Genomic DNA, 27738 nt, shown 5'->3' with positions numbered 1-27738 from the left:
CATCTAAGTATTTTCCACATTGTTAAAAAGTTTCTAATTATTATTAACAGCTGAATGGTATTTCATCATATAATTATACCATACTTTTTTTTGGTCTCAGTCCACAATTGTTGGCTATTTATATCGTTTACAACTTTTTATTATTACAAATAATGCTGCAACCTATCTTTTTAGCTCATTTAATTTTCCCATAGATTTTATCTTTTCCCTAATTGCCTTTGCAAGATTGAATTTCGCTATACTCCCACACTCAGGTAAACATATTTCTTTATTTTTCTCACAATTTAGAGATAAACCCAGTGTACTTTAATAGGGGTCCTCTCTCACACTAAGACTTTCTTGTAAGAGTGTTAGGCATTTGAATTGTCATGACAATTGTCATGACAATTGTCAGTCACAGATTTGAGCCTTAAAGGTCATTCAGTCCTATGCCCTTGTACAGGGAGGAAGCTGAAGCCCAGAGACTTAGAATGGCCAGCCCAAGGCACATGGTGAATTAGTGACTAAGCTGGAAAAGCAAATTCATGAGTATTTTTCATGAACTTCGGAGGATCAGCAAACAATGAGAAGATAGAGAAGACAGAATGAAAAAAGACTTAGTGGTAGGAAGGGGAAGGAGAGTAGGATCTACAGGAGAGAGGGAAGGAGGTTGGATTAGGTGGGATAAAGAAAACTGAGACCAAGGACAAAAATGTAAAAAGAAAAAGTACATGAGAAAAGTTAACATATCTTTACGGCAGGGTTTCTCAGCTTCAGGACTATTGGCATGTGGGCCAGATGATTCTTTGTTGTGGGGACCTGTCTTATGCATTGTATGAGGTTTAGAGCACCCCTGGCCTCTACTCATGAAATCCAGGAGCCACCAGAGCCCCCAGTTGTGACAAACAAAAATGTTTCCAGACAATGACAAATGTCTTCTGGGGGCAAAGTCACCCTGAGGTGAGAATCACTGCTCTCTGGTATTGTTCTCCATGACACACCCCTGGAGAAATACGTCCCCCATTTCTGACTGCTGGAAAGGAATCTAAAACGTCTGAAAGAGGAAATTGGAAGCAAAACATGCCGCTGCAGTTTATAGAATGTCCCCAAACAGAAGGTTGTGCTGAAATGCAGGCAGAGAAAAATGGTTCAATAAAGCCCATTTTTCTGACTTTGAAAATGAGACAGGAAATACACAATTTGCTTCCGGCATGAGGATGAGTCAGAGAGAAACGAACAAGAGAAACATGGACTTAGCTTCTGACCTTTAGAAAGAAGAAAAACAATTTTATCACTAACTCTCCCCCCATTCAATCCTGGATCTTTGTGAGAATAAGGAAGGAAATTTCCATTAGGAAATCTTCTCACAAGGCTAATGAAACACCAGGAATTGGAAGTAACAGGTAGAAATGTGTTTGTTTTTCCATGAAGGACAAAGCAGAGGGTAGTATGAGTTAGATTCACTGATTTAAAAAAAAAAAAAATCAGCCACTGTTCACTGAGCACTGTAGTGCCTGTTGTTGTTAAGTCACTAAGTTGTATCTGACTCTTTTTCGACCCCATGGACCAGCCCAGCAGGCTCCTCTCTCCATGGGATTCTCCAGGCAAAAATACTGGAGTTTGCTGCCATTTCTTCCCGTCCCAGTCTCCTGCATTGCAGGTAAATTCTTTACCACTGAGCCACCAGGGAAGCCTTCATAAAGGGCCTTATATACACACTATCTCTCCAGAACCTCCCTTTAACCCTTGAGTCAGATCTTATTATTACCCTCATTCAACATACGAGGAGCTGAGTGTCAGAAGTTAGGTAACTTGCCTAAGGTCAGTCAGCCATGTGATGAGGCCAAAATTCAAAATAGGCCTGTACAATTAGCAAGGCAAGGCAGTCACCTCTTAGCATACCTTCCCTGGCCTCTGCTATCGACAGCCTACTTCTATAAGATTGCTATGCTGTCCCGTTTTAGGGTGTTTTCTAAGAAACTCCACAGTACACCACATCATGGTCATGAGCAAGAGTATGGGGCACTCCATGTAGCCTGAGTCCAACCTGGAGGCTTCTCCCAGGAGTTCACTTCCATCCTAAATATACAGAAAGATCAACAGAATATAGTACACTAGGTGCTGTCAGACTCCAGTCTCAGGCTTGCACCCATCCTAGTCCATTCCTCTGGCTGCCTTTCACAGAACACAGAGGCTGTCTCCCCCACTTCAGTAATCCAGAGCCACAGCTGCCCTGGCACAGCTGGTCTACCATCTTCCTGGCAATGACACAGGGGCTGCTCTCTTCTACAAATGTGATTAGATAGAGCATTGCTGTCAGACTTTTTTAAAGATTATTTTTTTAGACATAAAAAAGAATGAAATAATGCCATTTGCAGAAGCGTGGATGGCCTACAGATTATCATACTTAGAGAGAGAGAGACAAATATGATATGATATCACTTACATGTGGAATCTTAAAAAAAGGATACAAACGAACTTATCTACAAAACAGAGATAGACTCAGAGACAGAAAATAAACCATGTTTACCAAAGAGGAAAAGTGGGAGTGAGGGATAAATTAGGAGTTTGGGATTAATAGATACACACTCAGTTCAGTTCAGTTCAGTCGCTCAGTCGTGTCCGCCTCTTTCGACCCCATGGACTGCAGCATGTCAGGCCTCCCTGTCCATCACCAACTCCTGAAGATTAGTCAAACTCATGTCCATCCAGTCAGTGATGCCATCCAACCATCTGATCCTCTGTCATCCCCTTCTTCTCTCGCCTTTGATCTTTCTCAGCATTAGGGTCTTTTCAAATGAACTCTTCGCATAACGTGGCCAAAGTACTTGAGTTTCAGCTTCAGCATCAGTCCTTCCAATGAACACCCAGGACTGATCTCCTTTAGGATGGACTGGTTGGATCTCCTTGCAGTCCAAGGGACTCTCAAGAGTCTTCTCCAACACCACAGTTCAAAAGCATCAATTCTTTGGCCCTCAGCTTTCTTCACAGTCCAACTCTCACATCCATGCATGACCACTGGAAAAACCATAGCCTTGACCAGATGAACCTTTGTTGGCAAAGTAACATCTCTGCTTTTTAATATGCTGTCTAGGTTGGTCATAACTTTCCTTCCAAGTAGTAAGCGTCTTTTAATTTCATGGCTGCAGTCACCATCTGCAGTAATTTTGGAGCCCCCAAAAATAAAGTCTGTCACTGTTTCCACTGTTTCCCCATCTATTTCCCAGGAAGTGATGGGACCAGATGCCATGATCTTCATTTTCTAAATGCTGAGCTTTAAGACAACTTTTTCACTCTCCTTTTCACTTTCATCAAGAGGCTCTTTAGTTCTTCTTTGCCTTCTGCCATAAGGGTGGTGTCATCTGCATATCTGAGGTTATTGATATCTTTCCTGGCAATCTTGATTCTAGCTTGTGCTTCATCCAGTCTAGCATTTCTCATGTTGTACTCTGCATAAAAGTTAAATAAGCAGGGTGACAATATACAGCCTTGATGTACACCTTTCCTGATTTGGAACCAGTCTGTTGTTCCATGTCCAGTTCTAACTGTTGCTTCCTGACCTGCATATAGATTTCTCAAGAGGTGGTCTGGTATTCCCATCTCTTGAAAAATTTTCCACAGTTTGTTGTGATCCACACAGTCAAAGGCTTTGGCATAGTCAATAAAGCAGAAATAGATGTGTGTGTGTTTTTTTTTTAACTCTCTTGCTTTTTTGATGATCCAGCGGATGTTGGGCAATTTGATCTCTAGTTCCTCTGCCTTTTCTAAATCCAGCTTGAACATCTGGAAGTTCATGGTTCACATACTGTTGAAGCCTGGCTTGGAGAATTTTGAGCATTACTTTACTAGTGTGTGAGATGAGTGCAATTGTGCAGTAGTTTGAACATTCTTTGGCATTGCCTTTCTTTGGAATGAAAGAAAGATTGGAATGAAAACTGACCTTTTCTATTCCTGTGGCCACTGCTGAGCTTTCCAAATTTGCTGGCATAGTGAGTGCAGCACTTTCACAGCATCATCTTTTAAGATCTGAAATAGCTCAACTGGAATCCCATCACCTCTACTAGCTTTGTTTGTGGTGATGCTTCCTAAGGCCCACTTAACTTCACATTCCAGCATGTCTGGCTCTAGGTGAGTGATCACACCATCATGATTATCTGGCTCATGAAGATCTTTTTTGTACATTTCTTCTGTGTATTCTTGGCCTCTTCTTAATATCTTCTGCTTCTATTAGGTCCATACCATTTCTGTCCTTTATTGAGCCCATCTTTGCATGAAATGTTCCCTTGGTATCTCTAATTTTCTTGTAGAGATCTCTAGTCTTTCCCATTCTATTGTTTCCCTCTATTTCTTTGCATTGATCACTGAGGAAGGCTTTCTTATCTCTCCTTGCTATTCTTTGGAACTCTGCATTCAAATGGGTATATCTTTCCTTTTCTCCTTTGCTTTTGGCTTCCCTTCTTTTCACAACTATTTGTAAGGCCTCCTCAGACAGCCATTTTGCCTTTTTGCATTTCTTTTCCATGGGGATGGTCTTGATCCCTGTCTCTTGTCCAATGTCATGAACCTCCGTCCATAGTTCATCAGGCACTCTATCTATCAGATATAGTCCCTTAAATCTATTTCTCACTTCCACTGTATAATCGTAAGTGATTTGATTTAGGTCATACCTGAATGGTCTAGTCGTTTTCCCAACTTATTTAATTTAAGTCTGAATTTGACAATAAGGAGTTCATGATCTCAGCCACAGTCTTGTTTTTACTGACTGTATACAGCTTCTCCATCTTTATCTGCAAAGAATATAATCAATCTGTATCTGGTGATACGTACTACTATATATAAAATAGATAAAAAAGGATCTACTGTAGAGTGTGGGAAACTATGTTCAATATCTTATAATAACCTATGATGGAAAAGAATCTGAAAAAGTATGTAACTGAAGCACTTTGTTATATACTTAAACTAAAATACAACATTGTATATCAACTATACTTCAGTTTTTAAAAAAGACTGTATTTTTAGAGAAGTTTTAGGTTCACAGCAAACCTGAGCAGAGAGTACAAAGATTTTCTGCAGATTCCCTGCCCCCACACATTACTAACATCCCACCAGAGAGGTATACTTATTATAATTGATGAACCTACATCTTAGGATTTATTCTTGGCATTGACTTTTTTTTTAAAGAGCTTTTTTGGAATTGTGTTAGTATTTTTTTAAAGAGATTGCATTTTAAGGTATTGCATTTTAAAAGCAATTTTGTTTCCCCCAAGGGGGGGCTTCAGGAGGCAAGAGCTGTTTTTCAAACCTTTCCCCTCATGCAAAAATATTCTGGGACTGCTTTGGATGAGCAGTACAGATGTCACAGTTCTCCTGTTGCTCCCAGGATGATAAATAGCTATGAAGAGAATAAGAATAACAACAAGAAAGTATAATATGCTTACTCTGAGCTAAGAGTAAGCATATTATACTCTGAGTAAGAGTATATTAAGCATATTATACTCTGTATAGTAAGTATAGTAAGCATATTAAGCTTACTCTGAGTAAGAGTAAGCTCGTTGTATAAGAGTGCACTGTTTAACGAGCCATTCACTTTCACATTTTTATACATGAGGAAATTGAGGTCCAGAGAAGTTACTTGTCCGAGGTCACACAATTAAGAAGGGCAAAACCTTAAAAAACAGAGTGGAAATATTTCAATATGATTTTTTTTTTAATTTTGCTTTCAACAGCTTGCATATAGGCCATTCTAAGAGTGCAGGCTTGCTTACTTCCACAGATGTTTATTGAAACCCTACCATGAGCTGTTCAGAGAAGGATGGCCAGATCACAGTTCCTGGGCTGTGATTTCAGCACTGGATAGAGGCATGCCACGTCTCAAGAAAGTCTTTACAATGGGAAAATATCTCTTTTCCATTAAATGCTTCCACCTCAAACTCCTCCCTTTTCCCTTCACAAGAGGAGACAGGCCCAACACATGCTGTCTGTTCAGCTTCGTTTACTCAATCTTTGGCTTCCCTCCCGTGCCCATGAATTATTTCCCCAGGTGACGTGTGTGCATGCTAAGTTGCTTCAGTTATGTCCGACTCTTTGCAACCCTATGGACTCTAGCCTGCCAGGCTCCTCTGTCCATGGGATTCTCCAGGGAAGAATACTGGAGTGGGTTACCATGCCCTCCTTCAGGGGATCTTCCTGACCCAGGGATCAGACCCATGTCTCTTATGTCTCCTGCATTGGCAGCCAGGTTCTTTACCACTAGTACCACCTGAGAAGTCCCAGGTGAACAGTGCTGTCCTAAAGGTCAGGTCCCATGGGCACAGAGGGTCCTTACCTTGCCCATCTTCTCTGTGGCATTTGACACTCTTACCAACTTTCTCTTCCTTGAAACTCCCTTTTCTTGCAATTCTAGTGACTCCCCCAAAACCATGTTTTCCTGTTCCACTCCTCTGATGTTCCTTCTTGATCTCATTATAGGTAATTTCAAAACTTGGAACTTTAAAGATGCTTTGTGCATAACTAACTCACACTTTCTCTGATGCTGGGAGGGATTGGGGGCAAGAGGAAAAGGGGACAACAGAGGATGAGATGGCTGGATGGCATCACTGACTCGATGGACGTGAGTCTGAGTGAACTCTGGGAGTTGGTGATGGACAGGGAGGCCTGGCGTGCTGCGATTCATGGGGTCGCAAAGAGTTAGACATGACTGAGCGACTGAACTGAACTGAACTCACACTGGGTTGTTGTTTTTTTTTGTTTGTTTTTAGTTAAAAAAATTTGGGGGTTGCCACACCATGCTGTGTATCATTAATAGCTTAGTTCCCTGATCAGATCCCCTGCCTGGAAATGCAGAATCTTAACCACTTGACCACTAGAGAAGCCCCTCACAATGGTTTGGGTGAACTAAACACTCAGCATCATGCCAAGGGGTGGGAGTGGGCAAACTTCACAAGGAAGGTCCACAGCAGACCCTGAGTTTGCTCACCGATTGCAGGAGAAGCCAGGCTCCAGCTCCAGCCCAGCAATGAGCTTGGCTGTGTCTTTCCCGGGCACTCACCATCAACATTCAAAGCAGGAGCAGCTCATTGTTTGCTAGGAACTATGTTTAGGGAAAACAAAGCCTGCTGGGTGTGGAAAGACTACAGGTTTGGACAGAGGGCCAGGCTTAAAGGCCTAGAACTGCGAACAGCACTTACTCTGTTGAGTGATTTTAAATGTGCATTTTCTAATGATAGGGCCCCAGCTTCTGCTGGCCTTAAAGGGTTTACAGATTTTCCCTCCTGGTGATAGATTATGCAGAAATCTTCTACATCCCAGAAGACATAAAACTCCTTCCAGTCACCTCAGATTTAGGTCCATAGATTTCCAGTTATGAAAGAGAGCCATTCTGGGTAACGCAGCAGATGTAAATTGTGTGCCTGAATTGATTTTGCATTAACTTCTCATAGGCTATTTCCCTGCTCCTTAAATACCACTTTTTAAAGCTTTTATGGTATTGTGTTTTAAAAACTGATTTGTTTCCACCCAAGAGTAGGCTCCAATAAGCAAGAGCTGTTTTTCAAACCCTTCCCCCTGTGGGAAAGCATTTTCACCAGTGAAGAATTCTCAATAATGAGCTGTCTGTTTGCACAACTCCTGCGCACGTGTTCTCGTGCTGCTTCTGTATTCTTTCCTTCGCAAGACACATCATGGGGCCCAAGCCTCGGCTTTCATGCTCCCTTGAAAGACCAGCCCTGGCGCCCTTGGAACTGAGTTAAGCAAGAGCTGCAGGAGTTCAGGGCTCATATAATGGCCCTGAGTGTTCTTGCTGCACAGCAGTGCCCACATGCCTTGCACTCCAGGCTCTTGGATCTCCTATTCGAACCAAATGTTTCCAAACACCATCAGTTCAGTTCAGTCACTCAGTTGTGTCCGATTCTTCGCAACCCCATGAACTGCAGCATGCCAGGCTTCCCTGTCCATCACCAACTCCCAAACACCATCAGATGAAGAGCAAAAAAGGTAATTTTAAAACCTTTCTTTTTCTTTTAAAAGAGAGAAGAGGAGACAAGGAGCTGGACTCAGACTGAAGTCTTGAACATGAGATAGGTTCTCACCTTACAGCTTTTGAAGCATGAATTTTCTTATGTATAAAGCTATATTTACTGTTGCTTAGTCGCTAAGTCATGTCTGACTTAGAGACCCCATGGACTGTAGCCCGCCAGGCTCCTCTGTCCATGGGATTTCCCAGGCAAGAATACTAGAGTGGGTGGCCGTTCCCTTTACCAGGGGATCTTCCTGACCCAGGGATTGAACTTGCACCTCCTGCATTGCAGGCAGAATCCTTATCACTGAGCCTCCCAGCAATCCCATAAAGCTACATGGCCCACAGCAAAGTAAGAGCACATTAGCTGTTCCTTCTACCAACACATGGGGCCAGCAGATAGGGCCCTTCTGTGGCATTTCTTCCTTGATGTGGCTATGTTTGCTAGGCCTGTGATTATTTTTGAGATATTTTACAAATGGTTTGGTGAACTGACCCTCATTCCCAATTAAATGAAACTCTAAAAGCACTTGAGAGTATTGAAAATGCAGCAGAAGTATACAATTATGTTGGAAACTAAAGTTTCCACGAAGATGGAGAGAAATGGAAGACGAATGTGGTTTAATCAGAGGGCTAATTCCCCAGGACGAAGAGGGGACCATGCACCATGGAAAGTGCAATTGACAATTTGTGAGATATTAGGAGGCTGACACTGAACTTGGATGTCTATTATCCTAAGATTAGTTCAGGAGAAGGCTCTGGACTGAAGGACAGTGGACTAAAAACTCCCTTTAGGGATGTAGCCTCGTAGGAAAAGGTCATTTTGTAGAAAACAGCTGGACTTAGCAGTGGCATGCTCATTTTTAGGTTCTAGCACCACCTAGAGGGGAGAATGAAATAATTTCTATCCACTGCTAAGTCAAAGGAATCTTTATCAGCCATTTTTCAGTTTTCAAAACGTTTTCATTTTAATATCTCATTTGATGTTCAGGGAACTATATTTGAGTTAGAAATTTCTATCTTCACTGTGTGGATAAAGAAATTCGTCTCCCAGGAGCTTATGGTGCAAAGAGTTTGACCAATTTTTATGTAACTGAAAATGTTCTCCATGAATTGATTATTTTGTAAACAACTTTATTCGGGTATAATTTACGTACTGTGAAATTAACTGATTTAAATATATGATTCGTTAATATTTAGTGAATTTACTAAGTTTTGCAGCCATTACCATAACTCAATTTCAGAATATTTTTATCACTGTGTAATCACGTCTACCTCTTTTACACTTAATCCTCCTCCCCTCAACCCCTCAGCCTCAAACAGTCATTAGTTTGCTTCCTGTCTACATAGATTCGCCTTTTCTGGGCATTCTACGTGAATGGAATCATACAACATGTGCTCTTTTGTGGCTGACTTCTTTCAGTTAGTATAATGTTTATGAGGTTTATCCATAGTGTAGCATTTATCAGTATTTCTTCTTATTGCTGGGCAGTGTCCTATTGTATTGATATACCACATTTTATTTGTCTGTTCACCAGCTGATGAACACTAGGGTTGTTTCCAATTTTTTGCTATTGAGATCAGTCCTGGGTGTTCATTGGAAGGACTGATGTTGAAGCTGAAACTCCAATACTTTGGCCACCTGATGTGAAGAGCTGACTCACTGGAAAAGACCCTGATGCTGGGAAACATTGAGGGCAGGGGGAGAAGGGGACGACAGAGGATGAGATAGTTGGATGGCATCACCGACTCAATGGACATGGGTTTGGGTGGACTCCGGGAGTTGGTGGTGGACAGGGAGGCCTGGCATGCTGCGGTTCATGGGGTCGCAAAGAGTTGGACATGACTGAGCGACTGAACTAAATTGACTATGAATACTCACGTGAAAGTCATTTTTTAAGCAAGAAACTTTCATTACTAAAGAGGGAAGTAAATAAAATGTGTAGAAGAAGAATTATATACATATTGTGTATTGGGGAAAAATTAAGTTAAACAATCTGGAGATGCCTAAGGGGAAGGTACCTGGGTTGTGGGTTCAGTATGTCTGTCCAAGAACCAAGGGAGTTCTTGGAAGCACGTTCTTGCAGAAACATAGAAGAAATACAGGGGAATAATTCAAGATTTGCTTCGATGGATTAGAAGGATTCCAAGATAGTTCTTACATAATTTCTTCTTGGGAATTCCCTGGTAGTCCAGTGGTTAAGAATCCACTTTGCGAAACTGGGGGTGCAGGTTTGATCCCTGATCCAGGAACTAAGATCCCACATGCCAAGGAGCAACTAAGCCCACAGAGCAACTGGAGAGTCCATGTGCCACAATGACACAAAGAAGACCCCACATGCTGTAACCAAGACCCAATGCAGCCAAATAAATAAATACTTTGTAAAAAAGAATTTCTTCTTGTTGAGTCAATACAATATGTGGCAGACGCAGACTTGGTAACACATCTGAAGTTGGGATTCCCATTATAATCCCTCCTCATGTGAAGATAGTAGTCAAGGAGACCTTTTAAAAGCTGGTGGCTCAGACGGTAAAGCGTCTGCCCGCAATGTGGGAGACCCAGGTTCGATCCCTGGGTTGGGAAGATCCCCTGGAGAAGGAAACGCAACCCGCTACAGTACTCTTGCCTAGAAAATTCCATGGATGGAGGAGCCTGGTGGGCTACACTCCATGGGGTCACAAAGAGTCGGACACAACTCAGTGACTTCACTTTCTTTATTTCACATGGGGTCAGATGAATCTGAGTTCAAATCCAGGCTCTGTCAACTATGTAAGGATTTGGCTGGTCAGTCTTCTCATCAGTACCCTGAGAGGCAATGGCACCCACCTTACTGGGTTATTGGAAAGACTAATATGGTGTGTGCACAGCACTTAGCATAGGGCCTGGTACACAGGGAGTTCTGATGTTATTTTTATAGGATTGGATTGTACCCTAGACACCCAGAAACAGTGACATTGACCTCTGTTTGTTTTTGAGACCCTCTTTCATTTTTTCATTGGATGTTTCTGGCCAGAGATCCTGGCAAATAGAGGTATAAATTTCCTTTTGAAGTGATATAGTTTGTGGAAATGGAACCTTATAAAAAAATATACTGCTTATCACCCAGAATGCCATGGGCTGGTAGGAAGATTTACTGCAAATCTAAAGGGAGCAGTTAGGACTTCAGGGGATAAACACCGGAACAATTAGCATGATAAGTTAGCAACTCATTTTGCATATAAAAACGTTGCCTAGGACTCTATAGAGTTTTCCCTATTTATGGAAGACAGTCAGAGGTCCTTGGGTTTAATCAAAATTTAATACCCTGTGAGGGGAAATATGAAGAATACAAATTCTCAGTAATAGGCAATATGTCAAAAGCAGTAATTGCCAGCTTTAAATAGACCTTCCTGTTGTTCCTCTCCTTGTCGGCCTGCGCACCTGATTTGTAGTCAGGAAAACATGGCCAGAACCATATTAAGTCTCTGGAAAAACAAAGGAAAGAAATATGTATCCTGTTGCAGGAAAAATACATCCAACACTCAACAGAACCTTATTCTTTAAAATGACAGAACAACATATTCAAAAGTATTTAAATCAGGGAAATTTCCCCCAAGAAAAGTTGAAGGCTTTTATTTTATTCAGGGCCAGCCAGATGAGTCTTCCATGAGTGGTACCCACCTTCACATTCACCCAGCTGATACATTTAAGAGGTGGAAGTGACTGTGAGTTCCAGAAAGCTTACTGTGGAGGAAAGCCATCATCTGAGGAGGAAAGTCAATGGATGGTTCATCACCATCGCTGGAAAAATGAGCTTTGTCAGTCAAAGAAAGAAATTCAGATTAGTTCAGAGTGCTATTGGGGCACTGAAGGGAAAACCAGATCAAGTTGGCTTGGTTAGAGATACCGTAAAGATAGGAACTAGCACCCTATTAGATGTTCTGGTACACTGACTAATTGGCTCAGATTTGTGAAGCCTTGCCTTGTGACTCTGCAGGTCCTCCCACTAGAAGCATGGGTTTTGTTTTTGAGCATGTAGCTTGCTGTGGCCAATGGAATGTGGGCAGAGTGACCATGTGCCAGTTCCAGCTTGGGCCTTAGTAGTCATTTGCGTTTCGTGGTGCCTTCCTCTTGTGCTTCTGCCTTCTCATTGTCGTGAGAGGAAAATGGCTAGCTCAGTGGAGGAGGAGGAGGACAGATCCATGGAGCAGATGTGGAAACAGGCTCAACCTAGATCAGCCCACACCCAGCCAACTCACAGATGCACCAGCCAGAGCAAGTTATAGCTGTTTAAAGCCCTGGATTTTGAAGCCATCAAGCGGCATTATTGTGATGATGGGCTACTGATGCAGATGACTGTTTCACAGGGTTAGTTTAAAGGGAGGCTGAGAGAACATTCATCTACAGACCATCAGATTCTCATCTTCGAAACAACTTTTGTAAGGATAACAAAAAGTTACATTTTCTGCAGAAACCTGAGCATGTCTTATATCTAAAATTGATGGCTCTGCATTTGAGAGTGAACAAAACAATTTCTGTGTAGATTTATATGGGATGGGGATTAGGGAAGAAGTGCACTCAGATTTTTATTTAGATAAGTAATTTTACTTAATGTCGTCTAGTCTGAAGAAGCTTCTCATCTTTTTATACCCTCCCTCCTCAGACCTTTGTCAGTTTTCTGTTTTTCCATTTGAAGTCATCTCTTTACAAATCTAATTGGGTTTTGTGCAGCATAAATTCTTATTTATCAGCCTTATAGAATAACCCTGGGTGCCCCTAAGAGCTGTCAGAGCCTTTGGTTTAATGTGAGATGGGAGAGGGTGTCGGAGCTACATGGGCAGCCCACGGAACCCCTAGTTTAGCTGAACAGACACTGGAACTGAGATAAAGCATGGGGCCAGATCTAGGTTGGAACTTTAAGCATTCCTAATTGCCTGTGAGGTCAGCATTATGCTGTCTGATGTATCTTAATTCCATCTTAGATAAATGCTGGGTTTAGGGCTCAGAGTCCAGGCTGGAGTTCTAGCAGCCAGGGTTGGGTATGAGATTGGGATTGGCTGTTGGACAGCACAGGAATTAGCAAGGACCAATCCTAAGCACCAGTGGGAAAGGACTGGAAAGTAAGACACTAAAACCATTAACAAGCAATACCGTCAGGGGACTTCCTTGGTGGTTCACTGGCTAAGATTCCTCACTCCCAGTTCAGGGGGCCCAGGTTCAATTCTTGGTCAGGGAACTAGAGCCCACATGCTGCAAGTAAGAGTTTGCATGCCTCAACTAAGACCGGGCACAGCCAAATAAATAAAGATATTCTTAAAAAGAGGCAATATAGTCAGGACGAGGCAGGAATGGAAAGCAGGGAGGACCAGGGCCTGGAGAGATACTCTGGGTACCTCTGCATGGCTGGAGTGGTTCTGGTAAGTCCTACTGGCTTTGCTCAGCTAGGGCTTCAAACTAGTTTGAAGCCAGGCTCAGTAAGAATCAGAACAGGGAAGATGTTTGGTCTCAGCCTGCCAATCATGAGTAGCAGCGAGAGCCTCGTGCCGTTCATACTGGCCCGCTTACCCGAATTCTTATTCTACTTGAACAGGATGAGTTATGAAGAACGAAAAGACAAAAAGAATTACCCAGTATGTTGCAGCTTGTTTGGCTGCTTTTAACTTGCTAGAAAAAGGTCTTTCTTCCACTCCCAACTAGGAATTTTTATGTTTCAAAATGCCTGAACTCTTTGCATATAGCTCTGTCTACTTCCCATCTCTGCATACCCCCACCACTTTATGTTCCTGGGGGGGTTGGAGGGAATAACAGCTTTCTGGCTCAATAAACGGAATTAAGCTCATGGAGTTGAAGATAGAAGTTAAAAGGAGGTGGGCCATGACCCTCAGTGAAAGAGCTGTATCTTCTCTTGAGAAGAAAGACATGGGTGCACAGCTCATGTGATGGTGACCCACCGTGTATTAGGGTGTCTGACCACCCTGGCTTGCTTTGGACTGAGGGATTGCCTGGGACCCAGGACTTCCAGTACATTAGTACAGGCAGTCATTGTATTTATGACTGCCTCCAGTACATGAGGCAGTCATTGGATTTATGCTCAAGAAGGTGGTAGAACTTTCAAAGGCTCAGCCTATGGATGCAAAGGAACTGAATACCTAGTAATGAGGGTGTATTGTTGCTATATTGCTGGGTAACAAAGTATTAATTTTCTATTGCTACATAACAAATTATCTCAAATTTAATGGCTTAAAACAACATGCATTTATTATCTCACAATTTCTGTGTGTTAGTAGTCTCACTATAGCTCAGCTGGTCCTCTGCTCAGGTCATACAAGGCTGTAATCAAGGTGTCATCTGGGCTGTATTTTCATTTATTTTTAAAAAGTCTTTATTGAATTGCTACACTATTGCTTTTGCTTCTTTTCTTTTTTTAATGTTTTGTTTTTTGGGGCTCAAGATATGTAGGATCTTAGCTTCTCAACCCGGGATCAAAACCAAATCTCCCCAGCATTGAAAGGCAAAGTCAGCCATTGGACTGTCAAGGAAGTCCCAGCGCTGTATTTTCAAATGGAGGTTTGAATTGAGAAAAATCTGCTTCAGAATTCATTCAGGTTGTTGGCAGAATTCATTGCCTTGCATCTACAGGACTCATGATGACTTGCTTCTTTAAAATGAACAGAGAAGAGTCTCTGGCCTCAAGGAGGGCTCAGTTCCTCTCTTAAGGACTTTCACTTGATTAAGTCAGTGTTACCCAGGATCAGTTCAGTTCGGTTCAGTCGCTCAGTTGTGTCTGACTCTTTGCAGCCCATGGACGGCAGCATGCTAGGCTTCCCTGCCCATCACCAACTCCCGGAGTCCACCCAAACTCATGTCCATTGAGTCGGTGATGCCATCCAACCATCTCATCCTCTGCTGTCCCCTTCTCCTCCCACCTTCAATCTTTCCCAGCATCAGGGTCTTTTCAAATGAGTCAGTTCTTTGCATCAGGTCGCCAAAGTATTAGAGTTTCAGCTTCAGCATCAGTCCTTCCAATGAACACTCAGGACTGATTTCCTTTAGGATGGACTTTCCTTTAGGTTGGATCTCCTTGCAGTCCAAGGGACTCTCAAGAGTCTTCTCCAACACCACAGTTCAAAAGCATCAATTCTTCAGCGCTCAGCTTTCTTCACAGTCCAACTCTCACATTCATGCATGACCACTGGAAAAACCATAGCCTTGACTAGACGGACCTTTGTTGGCAACGTAATGTCTTTGCTTTTTAATATGCTGTCTAGGTTGGTCATAACTTTTATTCCAAGGAGCAAGCGTCTTTTAATCTCATGGCTGCCATCACCATCTGCAGTGATTTTGGAGCCGCCCAAAATAGTCTGTCACTGTTTCCACTGTTTCCCCGTCTACTTGCCAGGAAATGATGGGGCCAGATGCCATGATCTTCGTTTTTTGAATGTTGAGCTTTAAGCCAACTTTTTCACTCTCCTTTCACTTTCATCAAGAGGCTCTTTAGTTCTTTGCTTTCTGCCATAAGGGTGGTGTCATCTGCATATCTGAGGTTATTTATATTTTTCCCAGCAACCTTGATTCTAGCTTGTGCTTCATCCAACCCAGCATTTCTCATGATGTACTCTGCAAGAAGTTAAATAAGCAGGGTGACAATATACAGCCTTGATGTACACCTTTCCTGATTTGGAACCAGTCTGTTGTTCCATGTCCGGTTCTAACTGTTGCTTCCTGACCTGCATACAGGTTTCTCAAGAGGCAGGTCAGGTGGTCTGGTATTCCCATCTCTTGAAAAATTTTCCACAGTTTGTTGTGATCCACACAGTCAAAGGTTTTGGCATAGTCAATAAAGCAGAAGTAGATGTTTCTGGAACTCTCTTGCTTTTTTGATGATCCAACAGATGTTGGCAATTTGGTATCTGTTTCCTCTGCCTTTGCTAAATCCAGCTTGAACATCTGGAAGTTCACTGTTCACATACTGTTGAAGCCTGGCTTGGAGAATTTTGAGCATTACTTTACTAGCATGTGGGATGAGTGCAATTGTGCAGTAGTTTGAGCATTCTTTGCCATTGCCTTCCTTTGGGATTGGAATGAAAACTGAACTTTTCCATTCCCGTGGCCACTGCTGAGCTTTCCAAATTTGCGGACATATTAAGTGCAGCACTTCCACAGCATCATCTTTTAAGATCTGAAATAGCTCAACTGGAATCCCATCACCTTCACTAGCTTTGTAGTGATGCTTCCTAAAGCCCACTTGACTTCGCATTCCAGGATGTCTGGCTCTAGGTGAGGGATCACACGGTCGTGATTATTTGGGTCATGAAGATCTATTTTGTACATTCTTCTGTGTATTCTTGCCACCTCTTAATATCTTCTGCTTCTGTTAGGTCCATACCATTTCTGTCCTTTATTGTGCCCATCTTTCATGAAATGTTCCCTTGGTATCTCTAATTTTCTTGAAATGATCTCTAGTCTTTCCCATTCTATTGTTTTCCTCTATTTCTTTGTACTGATCACCTAGGAAGGCTTTCTTATCTCTCCTTGCTATTCTTTGGAACTCTGCATTCAAATGGGTATATCTTTCCTTTTCTCCTTTGCCTTTCACTTCTCTTCTTTTCACAACTATTTTTAAGGCCTCCTCAGACAACCATTTGCCTTTTTGCATTTTTTCTGGGGTGGGGGGGGTGGGGATGGTCTTGATTCCTGCCTCCTGTACAATGTCATGAACCTCCACCCATAGTTCTTCAGGCACTCTGTCTATCAGATCTAATCCCTGTAATCTATTTCTCACTTTCACTGTATAATTATAAGGGATTTGATTCAGGTCGTACCTGAATGGTCTAGTGGTTTTCCCTACTTTCTTCAATTTAAGTCTGAATTTGGCAATAAGGAGTTCATGATCTGAGCCACAGTCAGCTCCCGATCTTGTTTTTGCTGACTGTATAGAGCTTCTCCATCTTTGGCTGCAAAGAATATAATCAGTCTGATTTCACTATTGACAATCTGGTGATGTCCTTGTGCAGAGTCTTCTCTTGTGTTGTTGGAAGAGGGTGTTTGCTATGACCAGTGTGTTTTCTTGGCAAAACTCTATTAGACTTTGCCCTGCTTCATTTTGTACTTCAAGGCCAAATTTGCCTGTAACTCCAGGTATTTCTTGACTTCCTACTTTTGCATTACAGTCCCCTATAATGAAAAGCACATCTTTTTTGGGTGTTAGTTCTAGAAGATCTTGTAGGTCTTCATAGAACCATTCAACTTTAGTTTCTGCAGCATTACTGGTCAGGGCATAGACTTGGATTACCATGATATTGAATGGTTTGCCTTGGAAATGAACAGAGATCATTCTGTCATTTTTGAGATTGCATCCAAGTATTGCATTTCGGACTCTTGTTGACTATGATGGCTACTCCATTTCTTCTAAGGGATTCGTGCCCACACTAGTAGATATAATGGTCATCTGAGTTAAATTCACCCATCCCAGTCCATTTTAGTTTGCTGATTCCTAAAATATCGACGTTCACTCTTGCCATCTCCTGTGTGACCACTTCCAATTTGCCTTGATTCATGGACCTAACATTCCAGGTTCCTATGCAATACTGCTCTTTACAGCATCAGACTTTGCTTCTATCACCAGTCACCTCCACAACTGGGTGTTGTTTTTGCTTTGGCTCCATCCCGTCATTCTTTTTGGAGTTATTTCTCCACTGATCTCCAGTAGCATATTGGGCACCTACTGACCTGGGGAGTTCATTTTCAGTGTTGTAACTTTTTGCCTTTTCATACTGTTCATGAGGTTCTCAAGGCAAGACTACTGAAGTGGTTTGTGATTTCCTTCTCCAGTGGACCACGTTTTGTAAGAACTCTCCACCATGACCCCTCTGTCTTGGTGGCCCTACACGGCATGGCTCATAGCTTCATTGAGTTAGACAAGGCTGCGGTCCATGTGGTCACCTTTGCCATAGTCTACTCACTAGAAGCAAGTCCCAGGTCCACTCCACACACAAGGGGAGGGGATTAAAGTTTAGATCAGAACTCTGACAGAAAGAGTTATTTCTTATTAAATATCAGGATGAGAAAATAATTTCTCCAACATGAAACAATTCTAGTAAGAGCTCAAAGGTGTAACTATATCACCACATCACATCTGTATCACATAGTCTTCATGGGCATGAAAAGTTTCTGTCTATGGGAAAATACAGGTGACTTTGCTGAGATTAATAGACATGGTTCAGGGTTTACTGCCTTGAAGCCTGATACTGAAATATTTTTTTAAGTTCAGATTAATGGAAATTATTTTCAAAATGTTTACTTTCTTCTTCAAAGCACATATTTCAGAGTGAAGTTTAAACTAGAATAACATCTCGAGATAAAATAGATTATGCTAATTAATTGTTATATCCTCCTAGGAGCTAAATATTTGCTTTTATATAGACCTAATTAACTTTCTCTTCCAGTCTCTGAATACTCAGATGCCCTTCACAACGCATATGCTTCATTCTATGTTTGGTCACTTTTAAAGTAGGATTGCCAAGTAAAACACAGAATGATCAATTAAATTTGAATTTCAGATAAACAAAGGTATAATTTTTTAGTGTAAGTATATCCATACTTGAGAACAAGTATGCATGAGAAATATATATTTTAAAAAAGTATTCATTATAAAATTTAATAAAAGAGGTACCTAACAGAGGCACTAAAGACTATAAAACACTGCTGAAAGAAATTAAAGGTCATCTAAATAAATGGGATTTAGACATCCCTTGTTCATGGTTCAGAAGACATAATATTGTTAATATGGCAATACTCTCAAATTGATCAATTCAATCTATATCATAATACCAGCTGGTTCTTCACAAGAAGTTGACAAGCTGATACTAAAATCTGTATGGAAGCACAAGGCATCCCGAATAGCCAATATGATCTTGGAAAAGCACAACAAATTGGAAGGCATACACTTGGTAATTTCAAAACCTACTACAAAGCAAGAGTAATCAAGACTGTGATACTGTGATACTTTTGTGACACCAAGGACTGTAGCCCACCAGTCTCCTCTGTCCATGGAATTTCCCAGGCAAGAATATTTGAGTGAGTGGGTTGCCATTTCCTTCTCGAGGGGAACTTCCCAACTTATGGATCAACTCACATCTTCTGCATTGGCAGTCAGATTCTGGCATTAAGTATAGGCATGTATGTTTACAAAATAAAACTGAAAGTCTAAATAAACACATGTATCTATGGCAATTAATTTTTAGCATAGATATGAAAACCGTTCAAATGGGAAAGAATAGTGTTTTCAATAAATGCTGCTGAAACAACAGGATAGTCACATATAAAAGAATGAAGGTGAACTCTTACTTCACACTATATTAAAAAATTAACCCTAAGTTGATCAAAGACCTAAATATAAAAGTCAAAATCATAAAACTCTTGGAAGAAAACATCAGGGTTAGTTTTTGTGACCTTGGATTTAGCAACAGATTCTCAGATACATCACCAAAAGCATAAGCAACAAAAACAAAAAGATAAATTGGACTTCTTCAAAATTAAAAGTTCTGTGCTATAAAAGATACTAGGAACAAAGTGAAAAGACAGAGCACATAATAGGAGAAAATATCTGAAAATCGTATATCTAACAAGGAACTTCTGTATAGATTATGTAAAGAGTTCTTAAACTTAATATCAAAAAGACAAACCAATAAAAAAGGGGCAAAGGATCTGAGTAGACATTTCTCCAAAGAAGATAAGCAAATGGCCAAAGAGCACATGAAAATACTCCTTACATCATTAGCCATCAGGACAAGGCAAATGAAAACCCCAAGGAGATGCTACTCCACACCAACCAGGATGACTATAATAAAAATATCAGATAGAAACAAGTGTTGGTGAGGATATTGAACCATCATACATGGTGACAGAAATGAAAAACAGCCTGGTAGTTCCCCCCAAAGTAAAAGAGCTACTTTATGATCCAGCAATTTCACTTCCACATATGGATCTAAGAGAAATGAAAACATATGTCCACACTGAAACTTGTGGGCAAGTGTTTATAGCAGCCTTATTCATAAAAATAACAGATGTCAAAAACCCAAATGTATGTCAGTCGATGAATGGCTGAACAGAATGGCTGAACAAAATTTGTTATTTCCACCTAGGGAATACTGGTGGTGAGGGTTTAGTCACTAAGTTATGTCCAACTCTTGTGACACCATGGACTGTATCCCACCGGGCTCCTCTTTCCATGGGATTTTCCAGGCAAGAATACTTGTGTGGTTGCCATTTCCTTCTCCAGGGGATCTTCCCTGACCCAGGGATCAAACCCATGTCTCCTGAATTGCAGGCGGAGCACTTACCATCTGAGTCACAGAGAAGCCCTGTTTAGACCTTCAGTTCAGTTTCAGTTCAGTTCAGTCGCTCAGTCGTGTCCGACTCTTTGTGACACCATGAATCACAGCACGCCAGGCCACCCTGTCCATCACCAACTCCCGGAGTTCACTCAGACTCATGTCCATCGAGTCAGCGATGCCATCCACCCATCTCATCCTCTGTTGTCCCCTTCTCCTCCTGCCCCTAAGCCCTCCCAGCATCAGAATCTTTTCCAATGAGTCAACTCTTGGCATGAGGTGGCCAAAGTACTGGAGTTTCAGCTTTAGCATCATTCCTTCCAAAGAAATCTCAGGGCTGATCTCCTTCAGAATGGACTGGTTGGATCTCCTTGCAGTCCAAGGGACTCTCAAAAGTCTTCTCCAACACCACAGTTCAAAAGCATCAATTCTTCAACACTCAGCTTTCTTCACAGTCCAACTCTCACATCCATACATGACCACTGGAAAAACCATAGCCTTGACTAGATGGACCTTTGTTGGCAAAGTAATGTCTCTGCTTTTGAATATGCTCTCTAGGTTGGTCATAACTTTTCTTCCAAGGAGTAAGCGTCTTTACCCATGTCATTTAATCTCTCAGTTCTCTGCTCCAGGAAATGCAAACAAATGACAGCTGCTCTGATCTGATGAGCACCTATTCTGAGAGCATACCTGGAAATATTTAAAGTTCTTTGGAGAAGGGAGGACCTTTTTTGGTCTTATATGGTCCTTCTGTAGGTTTACCTGGTCAATATCTGTTATGTGTCCCTGGTGTAATCTGATGAAGGAAGACCCTGAAGTGGTGAATGAAATAGTAGCATAGTCAATGGAGAAGATATGCACATATTCACCCCATATCATCTCAGGACCAAACTTTTTCCTTGCCCAGACTCCTTGCTATACAGTAGAAGAGACACATTTACCATAGAAAATTCAGGGTACTCGGGTATAGTACATGCTGTCTGGAAATGCCAGGTCCAAAGCAGTAACCCTGAATCTATTTCTGGCCCTAGGTACATGCTTTATATTATTTATGGCCTTTTACAATTTTTAGGCACTTTCATTGATTGACTTGTGTATTCTTTACTACAAGTCTTACCTTCAACAGTGAAATCAGAAGCTTTGCTTATGATGGATGTTCAATTAGTTACTATCTATCTTTGATTTCTCCTAATTTCCATTCTTAACTATAAATCTCCAGAGAGATCAAGCAAGGCACACACACAAGTCTATTAGTCTTGCTTGAAGTATACCGGTTTTGGTGACATCAGGGAAGGGGATAAATTGGTGGTGCCTTGACTTGCATCTCTTAGGTCAGACACAGGGATCCTGAGCACCCACTCAGGATTTCTGCAATTGCAGGAAGGTAATGTACATCTTCTAGGTAGCAGAGTTATCACAAATAATCTCCACCAGAGGCAGGTTTCCCATAGGAGGCTGTTAATGGTCCATCATATGCTTATCTTAGCATAAGAATGAAGGGCGGAGAATTAAATCGAAGTAGTTTGCTTTTGGGCTCAGGTATGGTTCAATAATTTATTTCACTGGTCTATGTGATGGGAGAAACTCTCAAGGCCTTTGCTTTCCCCTCAGACTCTCAATACTCATCTGTATCTCACTTTGGATGGTAATGGCTACATTTGTACTGAACAGCATTTTTGCATCAATAAATAAAAAATGGCAGTGGTAAGTTTCTCTCTTTCTTTTTATTTTTCCTAATGAAACATGAACATTTGGTTCCCCATTGTATTACTATTATCCATGATCTTTAATCTTTTATTTGATATGCATCCATGTCTTCATGTGTGAAAAATTCAAGGGTCACAGACTAGCAGAAGCAGAAAGAATACTTAACATGTAAATGTTTCATGCAGTATAATGTCAGAGTTGTTACTAATGATCATTTTCTATTTGCAATAAAACATCCTTTCAGAGACCACTGCATTTGTTGTAGCTTTCTCTGACCTATGAAAGCATCAAAGAGAATGCTTCTGCCATCTATACCTCTTTGACTTCTAAAAACGGCCAGGTATCTTACTAATACACACGTTATTTTGCAAATACATTTTAAAAAATGAAATCAGGTAAGACAGGGCTCACTACTTACAACAATAGAAAGAAGAGTCGAGGTTGGCTTAAGTTAACAACAACAAAAATACCACGGCTGATTTGAAATTCGGGATCCTGAATGCAAGGGGCTCCTTTTTCAGGGGTAAACCTAGTGTCATTTTCCTTTTTATGAGTGGCATTTGACAACCATTTGACAATTCTTATAATAGAACTCAGTGTGGATATACATACAAGAAGCTTCGGGATTCTTGCATGTGTGGGAAGGTAATGTACATCTTGTAGGTGGCAGAATTATCACACAGATAATCAACTCAGGAAAAGAACAGAGAAAAACCAAATATCTATCTGGGAAACAAGAAGTCTGGGGAAAAATAGAAATACATGGCATTAGGAAGTGTTCTAATCTCATTTTTTCACATGTATCTGTCCAGTTTTCCTAGCACCACTTACGGAAGAGGCTGTCTTTGCCCCATTGTATATTCTTACCTCCTTTGTCAAAAATAAGGTACTCATTGGTGCGTGGGGTTATCTCTGGGCTCTCTATCTTGTTCCATAAACTCAAAATGGATTAAAGACCTAAATGTAAAACCAGAAACTATAAAACTTTTAGAGGAAAACATAGGCAGAACACTCGATGACATAAATCAAAGCAAGAGCCTCTTTGACCCACCTCTTAGAGTAATGGAAATAAAAACAAAAATAAACAAGTGGGACCTAATTAAACTTAAAAGCTTTTGTACAGCAAAGGAAACTACAGACAACTCTCAGAATGGGAGAAAATAATAGCAAAGGAAACAACTGACAAAGAATTACTTTCCAAAATAAACAAGCAGCTCATACAACTCAATACCAGAAAAATAAACTACCCAATCAAAAAGTAGGGAAAAGACTTAAACAGTCATTTCTCCAAAGAAGACATACAGATGGCTAACAGACACATGAAAAGATGCTCAACATCGCTCATTATTAGAGAAATGCAAATCGAAACTACGAGAGACCACCTCATACCAGTCAGAATGGCCATCATCAAAAAGTCTACAGTCTACAAACAAATGCTGGAAAGGGTGTGGAGAAAAGGGAACCCTCTTGCATTGCTGGTGGGAACGTAAATTGATACAGCCACTATGGAAGATGGTATGGAGATTACTTAAGAAACTAGGAATAAAACCACTATATGACCCAGCAATCCCACTTCTAGGTATATACCCTGAGGAAATAAAAATTGAAAAAGACACATGTACCCCAATGTTCACTGCAGCACTATTTACAATAGCTAGAATATGGAAGCAACCTAGATGCCCTTCAACAGATGAATGGATAAAGAAGTTGTGGTACATATACCCAGCCATAAAAAGGAACACATTTGAGTCAGGTCTAATGAGGTGGACAATCCTAGAGCCTATTATACAGAGTGAAGTAAGTGAGAAAGAAAAATATAAATATCATATACTGACGCATATATATGGAATCTAGAAAGATGGTACTGATGAAATTTATTTTCAGGGCAGCAAGGGAGAAACAGACAGAGAACAGACCCATGGTCATGGGAGGAGGGGAAGAGGGAGAGGGTGAGATGTATGGAGACAGTAACATGGAAAGTTATATTACCATATGTAAAATAGATAGCCAGTGGGAATTTGCTGTATGACTCAGGGAACTCAAACAGGGCCTCTGTGACAATCTGGAAGGGTGGGATGAGGAGGAAAGTTCGGGAGGGAGGGGACATGTGTGTACCTATGGCTGATTCATGCTGATGTTTGACAGAAAACAACAAAATTCTGTAATGCAATTATCCTTCAATTAAAAATAAATCAATAAAAAAGAAGTATAATAGTTGATGTTTGTGGTGTCGAGCCTCCAATATAACCCCAATGACTCCACCTCCCAGTACTCATGCTGTATATATATATGGTCCCTGACTTAACAATGGTTTGACTTAAAACTTTTGAAGGGATAAGTATGCAATAGAAACTATACTTCAAATGTAAAATTTCATCTTTTCTCAGGCTCAGAACATGCAGTGCAATACTCTATGGTAATGGATAGTGGTGGCAAGGCCATAGCTTCAGTTAGCCGTGTAATCACAAAGGTAAACAACAGACACTATTACAACCATTGTGTACCTGTACAACCATACAGAAGTTTTCCACTTTTGGTATAATAGTCAATAAGTTACATGAGGTATTCAACAGTTTATTTTGAAATAGGCTTTATGTTAGTTGATTTTGCCCAACTATAGACTAATGTAAGTGTTCTGAGTACATTTAAGGTAGGCTAGGCTAATGTGTTTGGAGGTTAGGTATACTAAATACATTTTCGATTTAACAATATTTTCAATTTAAAAGCGGGTTTATTGGGGCATAACCACATCATAAGTCAAGGAAGATCTCTAGTCTTCTACTCTGAATAGCACCAACTGGTGTAATCAATAGGATAGTGTTGTAATGGTGGTTTGTGACTTCCAAGACTAGGTCATAAAAGGCATGTGTTTTCTGCTTGGTTTTCTCTTGGATCACTCGTTCTGAGGGAAGCTAGCTGCCACATTGTGAGGCTACTCAAGCAGCCCTATGGTATGAGGATTTTCACTGCAGCATATATGTGGTGGTGGGTAGCTGGAGGTAACCTGGGGTCAGTTTGTGGGAAAGTGATGGATGAAATGTGATGATTGCATAACAGTAAGCTCCATGATTAAATGCAAGAGGTCAGACCTGCATACATCAACATCAGCCAGTTCAGTTCAGTCGCTCAGTCGTGTCCGACTCTTTGTGACACTATGAATCGCAGCATGCCAGGCCTCCCTGTCCATCACCAACTCCTGGAGTTCACTCAAACTCACGTCCATCAAGTCGGTGATGCCATCAAGCCATCTCATCCTCTGTCGTCCCCTTCTCCTCCTGCCCCCAAGCCCTCGCAGCATCAGAGTCTTTTCCAATGAGTCAACTCTTCGCATGAGGTGGCCAAAGTACTGGAGTTTCAGCTTTAGCATCATTCCTTCCAAAGAACACCCAGGGCTGATCTCCTTTAGAATGGACTGGTTGGATCTCCTTGCAGTCCAAGGGACTCTCAAGAGTCTTCTCCAACACCACAGTTCAAAAGCATCAATTCTTCAACACTCAGCTTTCTTCATAGTCCAACTCTCACATCCATATATGACCACTGGAAAAACCATAGCCTTAGCTAGACAGACCTTTGTTGGCAAAGTAATGTCTCTGCTTTTCATGCCTAGGTATTAAAATTAGTGCTTCCCCAGAAATAATATTATTTATGTAAATAAAAATTCCTCAAACAAGAATACACATTTTACAAGAATACATTCAAGTAAAAAGATACACAAAAATACATTAAAATGATTAATACTGATCACTGCAAGGAGGAGAAAATGAATGGAATGTGTAGATTAAAATAAGTAACAAATGAGTTAAACAAGAGAGGGAGTCTTAATGGGCCCTGGACTGAGGAATGCAATTTACTCAATCTTCTGTACTAGAAGTTGAGATTTAAAATTAAAGGAAAAAACAACTGGAAAAAAAATCCAGAGTTTCAAGAGAAAGAGCATATGAAAGTGTGTAGAGAGGAGTAGCACACAATGACATCTCACACCAATTTCAAACAAAAAGGCATCTATGATCCAGGGCTGGGCTGTTCTGGGCATAACAGCAGGTAATTAGCAGGGTGAGGGAAAGATAATTTAACCAGCCAATCAGGAACTTCCTGACTTTAAATTTTTCCATTTGCAGTCACATGAATGGACTTGGAAGGTATTATGGTAAGTGAAATAAATCAGACAACAAAGACAAATACTGTATTATCACTTAATGTGGAATCTAAAATATACAACAAACTAGTGAATAAAGCAAAAAAGAAGTAGACTCACAGATACAGAGAACAAACTAAGGGTTACCAGTGGGGAGGGTACGAAGGGGCAATAGGGATGGGGGATTTTAAAAAAAGGGGCTTATTATGGGATTATATGAAATCATGTATATGAAATTTTGAAACTTGTAAAGCACTATAGAATTTAATTTATTGAATTTCATTCAATAAAAACATAAATTTTAAAAATCTTAGTATGATGGGAAGGAAATCCAAAAAAGAGGACATATATGTGTACATAGAGCTGATTCACTTTGTTGTAGAACCGAAACTAACACAATGCTGTAAAGCAGCTGTACTTCCATAAAAACTTAAAGAGAAAGTCTTAATGGGATAAGTGAAATGTGGGGGGAAAAATCTCTGATTTTGTCTTTCACCTGAGTGTCCCCTTCTCTTTATCTAGGGAATGCACTGTAATGCAAAAGTTCTTATGAATGAAGATTTGTAATGAAAAAGAGGCTCAGAAAATGTCTTTATGTTAAAAGACTTTTTAAAAGTACTGTTCCTATTTTTGTTTCTCGTAAATCAGCAAATGTTTACCCACTGAGTTATCTGGTGCAATTCTAAACCCACCTTTTGACCTACTTACTGTCTAGAAAGTGAATAGCCAAATATCATTGGAAAAACTATTGAATTTTCTTAATCTTTCAAATGTGATTTTGATGATGTTTAAAGTTTCCATTATGACAGCTCAAACTGTATTTTAAAAAGTTATTGAGACTTTGTAAATATAAAGAGGAATTTAGAAATCTACTTCTTACCCCTCCATTCTAACATAAAACAACTCAATTCTTTATGTTCTCATCCTCTTTACAAATTGGCCTGATGAATCTCACATACCACGAGCAAAGAAAGCTTTCAAATCACTTTCCACATAACCTGAGCAATGTGCTACTCATTGTGACAAGCCCTATATGAAGTATGAAGAAAGAAGACCCTTGTCTTCAAAGAAATTACAAGCTTCTAGAATAAGAATTACTATATTATGAAAACAAATCCACAGGCCCATTCTAGGGGGCACTGTTGATGCCTCACCACACAGGCTGTCCCCCGACCTCTGAGGTCACCTGTGCTGCAGAGGGCAGGTCTCCACGCTGCGGCTTTGCCTCTGATAGGTTTCTCTCTGCCTCTCTACTCACTCTCTCGGACCCATGTGGAGAAGTAGAGATAGCTATTGCTCAGACATCTAATGTGTCTGGAGCTTAGAAGGGAGAGCAGGCCTGCAGGTGAGCAGAGAGATGGCAGGGAAGCCACTGGATCACCTGAGCACTGAGTGGAATGGGAAGAACAAGCCAGACCCTGAAGAAGTGAAACGGAGAGAGAGGAGCCCAGGATGAGTCTACAAATGTGAGCAGTCCCCTGGAAGCCAAAGAGAGCTTGCAAGACGCCTAGTAGAGATAAGGCTGAGGGTGTCCTTGTTGAAAAGGCCAGCGGGGTACAAAAATAGGCAAAACTAATCTCTGTTTAAAACC

At 40.9% G+C, this 27738-nt stretch overlaps 1 protein-coding gene across 3 annotated transcripts in view; it reads right to left on the bottom strand.

Moving 5' to 3' along the window:
• PLD1 (phospholipase D1) overlaps positions 1 to 27738 on the bottom strand; it is a 273608-nt gene that overhangs the window by 21415 nt on the left and 224455 nt on the right. Inside the window, exon 27 of one of the 3 annotated variants that reach the window (XM_070373206.1) lies at positions 22012 to 25549. The exons of the other annotated variants lie outside the window; for them this stretch is intronic. Within the exon in view, the coding sequence (XP_070229307.1) occupies positions 25517 to 25549 (33 nt within the window). The 3' untranslated portion in view covers positions 22012 to 25516. Of the gene's footprint in view, positions 1 to 22011; positions 25550 to 27738 lie in introns of those variants that run through there. 3 annotated transcript variants of the gene reach the window in all.

The sequence above is a fragment of the Bos mutus genome, chromosome 1 (genome assembly GCF_027580195.1).
Source record: "Bos mutus isolate GX-2022 chromosome 1, NWIPB_WYAK_1.1, whole genome shotgun sequence".
NCBI classification, from domain to species: Eukaryota; Metazoa; Chordata; class Mammalia; order Artiodactyla; family Bovidae; genus Bos; species Bos mutus.
This window is presented reverse-complemented; position numbering and strand designations above follow the sequence as displayed.